Source organism: Motacilla alba, chromosome 2 (assembly GCF_015832195.1).
Source record: "Motacilla alba alba isolate MOTALB_02 chromosome 2, Motacilla_alba_V1.0_pri, whole genome shotgun sequence".
Lineage (NCBI taxonomy): Eukaryota > Metazoa > Chordata > Aves > Passeriformes > Motacillidae > Motacilla > Motacilla alba.
Genome location: NC_052017.1, coordinates 15,027,910 through 15,040,732, shown reverse-complemented (window position 1 = coordinate 15,040,732; position 12,823 = coordinate 15,027,910). Strand labels below are relative to the sequence as shown.

At 45.1% G+C, this 12,823-nt stretch overlaps 1 protein-coding gene across 4 annotated transcripts in view; it reads left to right on the top strand.

Annotated features, from left to right (window-relative positions):
• The window catches only part of JCAD (junctional cadherin 5 associated), a 60,134-nt gene that overhangs the window by 32,875 nt on the left and 14,436 nt on the right, over window positions 1-12,823 (top strand). For 3 of the 4 annotated variants that reach the window (XM_038127340.1, XM_038127338.1, XM_038127337.1), the window contains exon 2: window positions 11,004-11,353. In XM_038127340.1, coding sequence (XP_037983268.1) covers window positions 11,064-11,353 — 290 coding nt within the window. In that variant the 5' untranslated portion in view covers window positions 11,004-11,063. The remainder of the gene's footprint in view (window positions 1-11,003; window positions 11,354-12,823) is intronic. The other variant, XM_038127341.1, reaches the window with a different exon arrangement.

The following is a 12,823-nucleotide window of genomic DNA, read 5'->3' as shown; positions in this document are numbered from 1 at the left end:
GCACATGTGAGCTTGTTTTTTGCCAAGCAAACTCTACTTGGAAGGTGAGGCATTTCTGAACTTCTTGGTCACCTTGGAACTAGTTAAGAGTGCATAGCAAAGTCCTGCCCAAATCTTCTCCTCTAATTAATTTGGCCAGAGGCCATCCTAATTAACCTTGAGGGAGTTCAGGGGTGGGAGAGCTTGGTATGAAACAATTGTTCTCTTGTAATTTGCCGTTCACAATGTGTTGACCAAGCTACGAGCTACATCTCTAAAGTCCTCTGGGTCTCTTGCTGAAACCATTACACCAGTTTATTTGTTTTTTAACAGATGTTATTTTCTAATCCTTGAGTGGAAGGGTTATCTTGCTTTCTGCAATCTTGTTATTGTGCTTTGTTGCAAGGGCAAGTGAGCTTGGGCTTGCTGGGGAAACTTACTCACCAGTTCCAGCTGTGAAGGAAGGGGTTGGTCAGCCTTTCAGCAGTCCTGACGCGATTGTTAAGGTCTCTCTGTGAACTGATGGCATCTTTTCACATCTACCTAGAAATAACCCTCAGTTCCTCTGGTACTGGCAGTGCCTGCAGGGAACGAAAAGCTTCAGGAGCATCTTTGCCCAAGAGTATTACAGTTAGGATATTAATGGAATTTGTCAGCCATAACTTGGACCGTCTCAAATGGTGAGGCAAGGGAAAAAATCTGAGATAGCTGAAAAAAGGAAAAAAAGTTAAAGGCTGGGTTCTGCCTTTTGAAAGTGTTCACCCTGCAAGTAAAGTAGCACCCTGCAAGCAAAATAGCACCCTGCAAGTCACTAAGAGCATGATGAAGGGGGGAAAAATGAACAGCTGTTTCTGAAATTTCAGGACGGTCCCTTGTGATGATGACTGCTCACCTTGTTGGTCCAGGGGGCTTATCTGTGCTCAGGAAGTGGGTCACCCTTCACCAGCCTGGGCTTACCTTACTGGTGGGCAGCCCTGCCCAGCAGACACAGTTCTTCAGCAGCACAACATCGATCGTGTGTAGCCTTCCCAAGCATCTGTCTAGTTTTTTTTCTATGCTAGTACATAAAATGCTACTTTGGCATTTATTTTCTGGTGGAGCGAGGGGTCAGGGGGAAATCCTGCTGAGACTACCAGTCAGGACACACAGATCCAAGAAAGAAAGATCAAAGGCGTCTGTAATACAGGAAGAAGCAGAGGGTCAGTCCGGAAGAGAGGGCATTTGATTATACGTACAAGGGTAATATAAAGGGGATAACACACAGGAGAGGATGGTAGTGTCTGAAAATGAGTAAACAAACAGATGTGTAAGACTATGCTGAGAATTTATTTACTCCAGAAGACACAATCCTTATCTCTTTGAAAGAAGAGAAGACCACACCAACCTTGGAACGCTTCTGCTCCCAGCCACATTTGTGAGCAGGAGAAAGTGTTTGTTTATGGATCCCTCCTCCGTGAGTCCTGGCCTGATGGGCCGGCCTGTCCTGCTGTGATTAGTAGGATGCTAATGTGTGTAATCCTTTTGATCACAGAGCCCAGGCTCTATAAGTCATGTCACTGTCACCTCAAAGAAGTTCAGCCGTGTGATAGATCCTTTATTAAAAATTTTTGCTTTGACAGAGTTAATACACTTATTTTTGAGATCCTTTTTTACTTTTTTTTTCTTTTGTCTTGTACAGATGGAGACCTTTTCTATTAAAAAATACAAAAAAAATAATGCTTATTCAGGAATTTCTAATGTGGGAGTAGCTTATTAAGACTTTGCCCATAGGTATTTTAGGTGAGATGATTAGCCCGTAATATCTTGATTTTAAGATATGAGCAACAAATATGATTACCTGTGCTTTGTTCTACCAGAGTGAACTGCTCCATACAAAACTGCAAACAGCATGGAAATATTCATCTGAGTCCTAAAAAACATCCTCTTCTGCAGTTCCTTTCTGGGAGGCAAATAGTTGACTAGTTACGCTTTGTGTAATAAATGTACGATTTTGCTCTCCTGTTGTGACAGACAAAAGCTGTCATTGGAGGAAATACACCATATGCTGCCAATTGGTGTAAGGACTGGTTTTATCTGGAGCACAGATTATCAGTGAGTGCCCTTTAACAATTGCTCCTTTTCTGAAAAAAATCTGGGCCAATTTCAGTGGACTAATGTGCTGGTCTATCATCAGTGACAGCCAGCTGTTGACATTTTGAAAAGCAGCTAATACAAACAGTGGTATCTGTGCATGCTTGGGCATATCCTCTCTCCCTGTTAGGCGTTTACATCTATTTGGATGCTTAAGAGCTTCAGCCTATCAGTACTCAGTCAGGCCTGGATTGGTCCATGGCAAATTTAAAAATCAAACTTACTTTGGATACCGACTCCCATCCATGCATAGTCAGGCATGTTTTTCAGCATTGTGCGACCCCAATACTCAAACACCAACATTACTTAAAAAAATCATCTCTCTCTCTACCATTCTTTCTTGGTGAGTGTGAGAAAGCAGAGTCTGAAACCTCCTAACAAACAGCAGCACCTGAAGAGCAGCTGTCACTCATCAAGATCTGCCCCAGGAGATGCTGTGCACTCTCTCTCATGCCATGGTGGGTTTGCAGATGCATCTGCACTGGTGAGATACAAGACAGGAATAACTACCTTCTGAGAGTTAAATAAACTCTTTAAGACTTGTTCCTCTCATCCTTCCCACTTCCTAATTTTATTGGAGACACATTGTATCATTAATTTGTTCTCTGGCACAGTTCCTCCAGGATTTCAGTGAGGTCTTTTTGCTCAAAGAATGCAAAGAGGATGTGAGCTGTAATTTTCGCTGTCTGTGAATCTCTGTGTTTGAGGAAAAATGTGAACTCTCCTGCCCGCAGGTAATGAGAGTTGAACACAAAAATTCACATATTTCTTTTTAATTTCTTTGAGGTGGATGGGAGGGACTGACCTGGGAAGACATGCAGAACCAACATAAAGTTGGCTTATCTTCCAGCAAAGACTTTGGCACGTCTTCCTCCCATGTAGTCTGCAGAGATGATTATGCATGTAGCACTAGCAGCTTTGAAGCCTTCAGTACAGTATTGACTGCAATGGGAACTTTCTTGAAGCTTTGCCTGGTGTGTATCTGTGATGTGATCAGATTCCTTTGGTAAGGACCCCATTCTGGTGCCTCCGCTCATCTGCTGCTTCTTCTCTGCTCAGGAGTCTTCAATCCATGGTGTATGTTTTTGTGTCTCAGCCTCCCTGGCCCTTCCATCCCTGGAGGAGAAGCAAAGTTTCTTTTCCTACCCCTGTGCCAGACCTACTCCCCCTACCCCTGCTCCAGACCTGCTCCCCTGCTCCAGAGCAACCCCCTCACTCTTCCGTGCAATGCAGAGGTGTCAGGAAAGGAGGGTGCAAGGAGAGCTGTAGCAGGGGGCTAGGGATAGAGGGGAAAGTCACATTGTATTTGAGGTGAGGTGGCTATTTGTAGCACTGAGAGATTTGTGAGAAAGAGTTTTGATTTTCTTCGATATGTGTGGGGCATGCCAACAAAGCAAGACATTTTTGTGGGGAAAGATAGAGGAAGAATATTACAAAGTTTAGTTTCTATCGCAGGAAACTAAACTTGTTTCTGAGGCAGGATTGCTTCATCTGCACCCCTTTTGATAGATGTTCATTCAGTCTCTTCTTGAAAACCTGTATTGATTCACAGCCTGCCAGCATAAACAGTCAATAACTATCATTATGGCTAGACAGTTCCTTTTAATATCTAATCTAAATCACTCATGCTGCTTCCTAAGTCAGTCCCTTTGGTTATCCTCATCTGCAGGGAGTAGGACAAGATTATTGCAGCCTTTTAGCAGCCTGACATATTTAAAACTTGTTATCATCTCTCATTCTCTCACCCTCATTCCTCCACACTTTTCTTCCAACTAAACAAGCCCACTTCTTGTACTCTCTTCTCCAGGGCTCACACTTGGCTAAATTTTTTATCATTCCTACCTCTTGTTTGGGGTAGGACACAAACTGGATATAGGGCTGAGAGGAGTAAAGAGCCTGATGTATGATGCTCCTCTTGATGTGTCTCCACGCTTATTAACCTGTGCCTACCAAGACCTGCACTGCTCTTATCATGAAACCACAGAATTGTTAAACTTGGAAAAGGTCTCTAAGATCATTGAGTTAAATCCTGTCATCCCTCTTTGTCACTGTAGCCTCAGAGACTTTTGCTGTACTGCTCCTTTTTGTTTTGCATGACATCCTTCTTCTTCAACATGTTTTTTTACACCTGCCTGTATTGAATCTCAATCATTCATTTCAGACTGGGTCTTTGATTTATTAAGATTTTATTCTAATTTTAATCCCTGAAAATGCTCACAGCATTCCCTACAGATTTGTAATTGTAATCTTCCTCCTAATTTACAAGTCATTAATGGAAATACTGAGTAGAACAAGACCCCAGGCACAGCCCTTATGTGTCTTTTCAAGTTGCCATTGGACTTGCTACTGTTCCTTGAGTACATATTTAAAGCATTTGTATGCCTGCCCATAGTAACTTATACTTCAGTTGTATTCACCTGCTTTGCATATGAGGCTATCACATGCATTCATCAAGGCTTTCCTCATTCCAACGTGTGACTTGTGCTGTTTTTTCCTCCCTAGTCACTATGCTCCCAGCTCTGTCAAAGGAGAAAATGAAATAGATTAGGCTTAATTTGTTCTTGACAAGTCTGTATTTTCTGTTTTCTCATGGCTTTATCATGTGGGAGTGGATGCAGCTGCAGTGTAAGGTGGCAAGCAGGGAGATGGAAATTCTTCTTGGATCACACACTTGCTCCCTCCTGCTCCACGATAAATCAACACTTGTTATAAGTATTTACAAGGGAATTGAATAATAATTTGTCTGATTTGATATCAAAGCAAGGCTGTTTGGTCTATGATACCCCAGATCTGTCTCCTTCCCCGTTTTGTTTGAAGTTAGATAATATGTTTGCCCTTCACTCATCCTTTGAGAATTTCTAGAAGGTATTTACTCATGGCTAGAAGGCAGACAGGCCTGACTATTTCCCTACTCCTTCCTTACTCCTAGCCTATGCTTAATTAAGCCCCACTGAGTTGGATACATCCAACTTGCATTAAGGTTCTCCAATCTCTTTCTCCTGTATTCTAGAGTATCTTTGCATTAAATAGCTAACATTTGATCATAGTGAACATTATTGTTGAAGACACTTTAAGCACATTAATTTTGTCTTTCCTGATGGAGCGTGTGTCTGCAAGTCAGTGGATGTGGTGCTGGCTGTTTCCATAGCAGAGGGCAGGGGCATGGCATTCTGGGGTGGCTGCATGCACAGCACCACTGCAGCCTGCTGGTTACAGTGCCATCAGACTTTATTGTCCTGCAAAAGATGAAATTAGCAAGGTAAAAACCTTGTTTAATGTGCTTTTGATAGGCTGTTTTATGTGCACACATGCAAAGCCAGAGTGAGAAAACAGGAGCAATTAAAATGTCCAAAGCCTTAGATATTCTCCTGGGATATAGCTCAGGGTTATATTTAGACAGAGCAAGTAGCATCATCTAGTATTGAAACAACCCTAAGAACCTGTTTTCCATTGCTCTAGTCTGTCAGGCTTTTATCACTTGATCTGAGACTTTCAGGTTGTGTCTCTCTCTCTCAGGCTAGGTTTATTTTAATATTGTCAGCTAAACCAATTCAACCATTTCCAAGAAAAACTAGAGGGGAGGAGAGAAGGAATGTTGTTTTGCCCACATTAGAAAGGGGAAAGTAAATAAATCTTTCAGCTTTTGATTAAGAGCTGCAGTGCCATCGTGTTCAAGAACAGGATCTGTGGTGACAAGGCTTCGAGACATCCGTGCGTGTTCTTGGCAGACTCATCTCTGCTTTGAGTTACTCCATTTTCTGAAGGCTTTTCTCCCCATCCATCAGCACACCCCAGCCTCTGGTGCTGAGCAGCCCACTGGTGACCCAGTCCTGTGCTCGTGCCCTCACTGCTCCAAGGGATGTGCCAGCAGAGCATGCCTGTGTAGGGCTGTGCTGCTGGAGTGGGATCATCCCTGTAATGACAGCTCCTGCTTCTTCCAGGTATAGGTGAGATGGGGTCTCAAATCTGGGAGTAGAGAGCAGGCACAGAAGTTCTTCTGCTGGAAGTGTAGACAGGACAGTAGGTGTTCATCAGATGGGGAAGGAAGAAATTGGGGTGATGGATTCAAACTGAGGACTGGCCAGCAGAAGCTGTGAGGGGTGCAGGAGGAAGGACGGGCTGACTGCCACAGTGGTGGGCTATGTGGGAAGAGTGGCTCAGCTGGTGGTACCAGGAGACAGGAGGGCACAGAAGGGATCCTAGGGGAGAGGGGGAGGACAGCAAGAAGGATTGGTGAGTGTGGGAAGGGGGAAATGAAGGCACTGGGTTACATGGTGGTGAGGAGTTAACAGGGGTGGGGGGATATGGAGCTTCCTGGACAAAAGTGTTGGTGTTGGATTAGGTGGACAGAGGGATGGAGGAAAGCACAGTACACAAATTACTGCAACCATTTTTTTTGGCTCATCCCATTCATTGTGTGGACAGCTGTTTGCCATACTTAGGTTCACGTGCAGAGGCTCTGGTTCTTGCAGCAGTTGCTTTGAATGTGCCTAATTCACTTTTAAAGCTAAGTCCTTCAAAAATCAGGTTGTAATTACTTCAGACTGGGTGCCTAGAGTGGAGAGGATTGTTTCACTTTAGTCTGTCTGCATAAATATTCTGTCTGGCACATGTCTGATATGAAATGGGAATAATGTCACCCAGACGTGAGTGAAGATAAGCTAGTTTAATGTGTGACCCATCTAGATAATAGTCTTTGTAATTCAGATGCCTGTTAGTAACTATATCTTCAAAGCAGTGTTTAAATAGCTGCTGTAGAGACAGCCCAGGAAGAACTACCACCACCTAGCCTGCACACCAGTCGAGGCCAGAGTCCTGCAGAATTCAGTAGCCTCAAGTCATGTAATTAGAGACTGCAGCAAATTGTATGTCCTTGATTTTTGGCAATTCTTGATGTTGAATGCTTCAGTTTGCAGTATGGATCATGTTCCTTCAATGTTTTATTTTCTTGAAAGTTGTACAAAATCATTTATATTACTGTTGTAAATAGTTCTGCAGAGGTGGGAGGGCAAATCATGTTCAAGAAGGACTTCAGGGGTTGTATTCAGCCAGTTAAAGGGTTATCACCTTCCCCTACGTTTCAAGTAGTGGAGGGCAAGAGAGATGTTACAGAGGGCAGCCAGGACCAAATCCTCTGGCACTTCTGGTCTCCCACCCAATATGAGGCTGCTGTGCCAAGGCACTCTGTGGAACTTGGGGTGGAGGAAGGAGCCTGCCAAGGGGCTGCTCAGAGCATCATGAAGGGAGCGTTCAATGCCATGCAAGTAATTTCAGAGCACGGAGGTACAACCTGCTTCTGCCATTGCTGCAGATATTGGCATTCATCATCACTGGTACTGGTCATCATACAGATGGTGGTGGTCCCCCTGGCAATAACAAGGCTTGGGAACCCCTGCCACTGAAAACAACTACAGACAAAGGCAGATCATAAATAGAAAACAATGTGTTTCCCCCACTGAGAATGAGTTCCAGAAGCAGCTCAGAGGAAACTAGCACCAAATTTCTTCAGGGTGTTTTTCAGGAGTGCGTTGGGCTTTTCTCAGGCCGGAGGTGAGATGCGTGCTCATGCAATGAGCACCCCAAGGTGAGGTGCTCTGATGACGTTTCCATCTGGTAATCCCATTGTGTTCCGCTCGCCCAGGCTGTGGGTCTCCATTGTGTCTGTCTACATGGGGGCTGATGCTGATTTCCGCCCTTCACACTTGTTTCTTTGCATCTGAGAGCGCTGCTGAGAAGTTTCCAGAGAAAAGCTTGGCCCCTGTTTCCAATGTACTGCAGAGTTGTACCGGCTGCCGGGGACAAGTCGGAAACACTGGCAAGATAGCAGGCATCCTCAGGAAGCAAACCCTATCAGAAAGCACTGATGTCATTGGCAAACAAAACAAATGAGGGCTGGAAAAACAAACTGTTTTGCAGCGTTGTTGATCTTCCCTCAAATTAGAAGCTCTGCACAGCCTTTACTCTGCGGTCCAGACTGACAGATTATTTACATGGAATGCTGCAGCAATGGTTTTGTTACTCCTGCCAATCCAATTCCTTTGATTTATTTTTTAGGTTTATTTATCTAAGGGAGGGTGGGGTGAGCGTCCCAGAACTCTAGCCAGATTCAGAAAGCTGGCCAGCATCCTTGCAGATGATGAGTGCTGACATGGTTGATGTCCTGCAAGCTTTGATCATGCAGGACTTCTGGCTTCTCTGTCCCTGATCAGGTCCAGTGCAGGAGATGCTACTTCCCCATGACTTCTGCACAGCCCTTTGAGTTGGTGTCCTGACAATGTCCCAACTAGTGGCCACCTGCCACCGCTGCTACTGGCTCCTTGGAGCTTGTGCCATGAGCACGGAGCAGGATTCTCCTCTGCCTTGGTTGTTCCCATTGTGGTGCTGCTATGGGCATAGTGATAGCATCCTTCTCCCAGATGGGCCTCCCCAGCACACATAACACCACCATGGGGTTTCCCCTTTCACACATGGTGAGTTTGCAGAGCAGGAAGAGACGGTCATACCAGTTCCTCGTGGCACACTTCCACTTGTTGTTCCTCACCACTGGTGCCAAAAGAAGGATTAGAGTAAACCCCACGGGCTGGAGGTTTCTCACCCACGCACCTTTGCCTCTCTGATGCCTGCAGTGGGTGGCAGAGAGGGGGTTAAACTCTTCTCCAAACCAGCCCTCTAACAGCAGGAAAAGCACATTTTTTCCTTGCACCTGTGAGCGCTTGGATGGGCTTTCTGCTGTTTATGGTAGTCACATTGGATCTTTCTCCTGTTAGAAGCTGAACAGCTCTAGCAGCCAGCTGTTCCCTCTGCTCTGCTCGTACCTGGCTCCTTGCGCAGTCCGGGCAGGGGGTGGATGGAAAATCAGCTTTTTAGGTCAGCATTCAAAAATAACCCACAAAGCCTTCCCTTCCTTCCATGAGCGAAGGGTCCCACTCCTCCCTGCTTTCTGCCTGCTTGTACTTTCTGCTGGCTTATCTGCTCAGAGCTCTTACTGGGAATTTGGAGTTCTGTTCTAGCAGGGTCTAATATCTTCAGCACAGAGCTTTATTTCTCTGTTTTTAAAGGGTGTGTAGTGTTGCATGTGTTAAAAGGGAGGAGATTCATTAACCTCTAGGGACAAACCGGTTTAGGTGTTCAGGAGGCTCTTAGGGTGGAAAGCCACTTTTGCAGTGTTCCTGGTTAAATTGTGGCTCTGCATAACAACTGTGCAACTGTGCCTGTTTTTCTACGCTGTGAGTTCTCCTTGAGCGAGTGCCATGGCCACTGTGGGCAGTGCAGCAGTAACTGGAAGGTTCCTGGGTGCCTGGAGCTGCACACCAGGCTGGCCCAGAGCAGCTGGCCAGACTGGCTCCACAGCTGGCACAGCATCCAGGAGTCATGGTGGGACAGAAAATAGATGGGGCACTGGATAGGCAAAAAGTGGCCATAAAACATGGAGTGCTGCAGCACAGAAACTGGTTTATATAGCATGCCAACCCATCCACTTCTGTGTACATGTAGCCTGAGAGATTTAGTACTAATAAACATGCAACAGCCATCTCAGTATTTGCTCCATTTCAGGTAAATCCTTGTGAACAATAGTGAACAGACTTCTCCCTTTCTTCATGCCCAGGAAGAGCATTAGAGGCAGTGTATGAAATGCACTTTTGTGTTGTGATCTTTGCAGAGACAGTCTCCTTTTTAGCAGCTGCCAGTGCAGGGCTCATGATCCTCAGGAGGACCTGCTGCTACTAAGGACACACAGTACTCACTAGATGTGTTGAATGAACTCTTCATGCAGGGAAAAGAATCTTGTGGTTATATTTTACATAAATCTATTTCTGTGTGTTTTGTGTGTTTTAGCTTTTTATCCACCTTTAAAAAATTTCTTTCTTTTGTTAACACAGTTCAAACAGGGAGGAATGTATCAGGATGGGTCCATTGTTTTGTACAACTTTCAGAACAGAACATTACCTTCCACACATTTTAAAACTCTGGAAGAATGGGTATTCTATCATTGCCGTTATAAGCTGTGAGAGTGGTATAGACAATAGAGACTGTTTTCAGCCAACTAATTCAGTTTGCTGGATCTTTGCTCTAGTCAGTGCAGAATTCAGGGCTGTCACTGGGGAAGAAAAATCTTGACCATCCTGTGTCTTGCAGATCATTGAGATACAATACACATGGACATCACGTGTTGTTTATAGTCATGTTACACAATGGAAGTGTGCTGTAAAAACAGCATACTTGAAATCTTAGGTTTTGTGTTATTCTAGCTGAGGATTGCAGCAGACCAATGCAAGGAGAAAAGAAAGTAATCTGTAAAAAGGACTGTTTAGCTGGGGTATTGCATGATATTACCTGGGTTTCTCATACCAGTGGTTGCATAATTCGTTTTTGTTCTTAAGCATATTTTGTCCTTGTTCATGTGAACTTTTTTTAAATTGGAATATGCAGAGCTGTAGAGAGAGGCTTATTGCTCTGTAATCCACCCCCTCCTCCTGCAGCAACTTAAAACATAATACAGAGCACACCTCCCCATGACTGGAGAAAAATAGTTGTTCAAGGCAATGCCTGCTCAAGCTGTGGGCTTACCTCCAGTGCAAAGTTTTTATTTTGAGGTCGCATTAGTGAAACCTGAAAGCTGCAATCACCAGTGAATTCTTGAGTGAAAGGGACTGAGTCAGCAGTAGCAGCACAGCATCTGCTGCTTGGCTGAGTGCAGGGAGGTGTATTGTCTAGGGAAGGATAGCACATGATTCATCAGCATCTGCATGCACTTTGCTTCTTCTATTTTATTAAGAGGGTGAAAAACTGAGTAGAGGGGATGAGACTTCTAGCTTCCTGAGCCTACCAGCTGATCAAAGGTATCTCTTCTTGTCTAAAGTGGCCTTCTGATTGTTTTTTGTTATGTTTTGTAGTGATGGGTCCAGCTGGAAGGAGCTTTTTGATGGCACAGCTGTGAGTGAATCCAGCACAACATGTTCAGTGTCGAAGACCTTCTGATTTCTCATGGATACAAATTGTCGAGAAATCCCCCTGTTTCATACGAGAACAGATATGATGGATACCGGCATGAAGTCACGGGGAACAGATCTGCTCAGAGAACAGCACTGAATGGGATTGAAGCAGAAGCCAGAGCTGGGGCCTACAGCAAGAAACCTCTGGTGAAAACCAGCTCAAGCAGCCATGGGAGCCAAGGGAGGCAAGCAGGTCCTGGTTACCACCATGACCTTCAGGGTTTGTCCACTTTTCATACTTCAGAAGGGGGGTAAGTTTCAGCATCATGCCATGGCTTTGCTTTCTCTTTCTTTTGGTCTTGACAGATAACTAATCATGACTCTAACCCTTAACACCATCTTCCTGTGATCCTTTCCTGCTCCCATCCTAGTAACCATTTCCGTTCACTGGATGTCCACATCCAGTGACACATCCATTCACCTTCTGCTAGAGAAAGGCCTTTGGGAATACTGAGATAATGGGAAGTGGCTGAGTGTGGGAAAATATGTTTTACTAATGAGAAAGGCCTTTCTGATGGACTTAGGAAAGCTTAGTTCCAGCACAGGGGAAAAGAAAAGGAAAAAAGGTCATCCTTTTCTTCAGTTTTAAATCTGCACCCAGCTTCTTCTGCCACTTACACACCCAGGTTTTACTGTGGACTCAGCCACATGCAGCTCTTGGTGGGTGATCCTACATTCATTGAAGACTTGCTTGTTCTCCTAAGGCTGCTCTTGTGGAGTAAACATGAGAAGGTGCCCGTGCACTTCTTTTATAAACAACTCCAAGCCAGTGGAAGCTCTTGTTGTAGCTCCAGAAAACGTGCTTGTACAACCATGGCTTGCTCAACGCCGAGTACGTGCGCAGCGGGGCTGGGGCCGGCTGGGCAGGAAGAGCTGTGTGTACACACCGACACTCGGCCATTGTTCTGCAGCTATTTGAGTGCTGCAGATGAACAAAGGAAAGGGGCTTGAGCAGGACTGGAAGCCAGCCCAAGTATGACGATGGTTCACAAGGAAAAGCCCCTTCCTCCTGCCGAGCGGGCTTGAAACTGAAAGCAGGGCAAAACACTGTCACCTGGGGAGCTTGTCCTCTTACAAAGACCTTCAGTAACATGTGGCAAAGCCATGTGTCCCCTTACTCCTGGGCTCACCTGCTCTTTCCCTTCACATCTTTTTCCCCTTGCAAGTCTGTTTGCCTGGAGCAGGAATGGCTGCTGGTTGCCAGTTAGGATAATGGGCAGGAAGAGATGTGAGCTCTCTAAAGCAGTCATAGGACAGCAAGTCCTGGTGAAGGTCTCCAGGTGGAACCATCCATTCTAGAGGAAGGACAGAACACACAGGTAAGGGTAATTGCTAGGATCCTTTCTGGTGTGTCTTGGATGAAGTAAACTCGACAACAAAAAAAAGTGAGGAAAGATACTGAAAAAGAATGAAAGGGAAAAAGGTTTTGAAGCAGGGGAAGAGAGTGTGCAGTGGTGCTGAAGCTGATGCTCAGTTTAGTGTAGAGAAATACTGTTGTGAAGAAGATCTGGCTGGGCGAGGCTGGAAGCTACCACAACACTGCTGCTCCTGCATCCTGTTTGTAAGAGCTGTGTGGATGCACAGGAGTTTGGGGGGGCTGCTGCCTCCCTGCTTCCCATTCCTCTGGGTGCATCTGCAGGGGCTCATACATCTGCCCCACATCTTGGATACAGAATAGATATATGTAATTGCTGGCCTTGGCTAAACATCAAATAATGTTC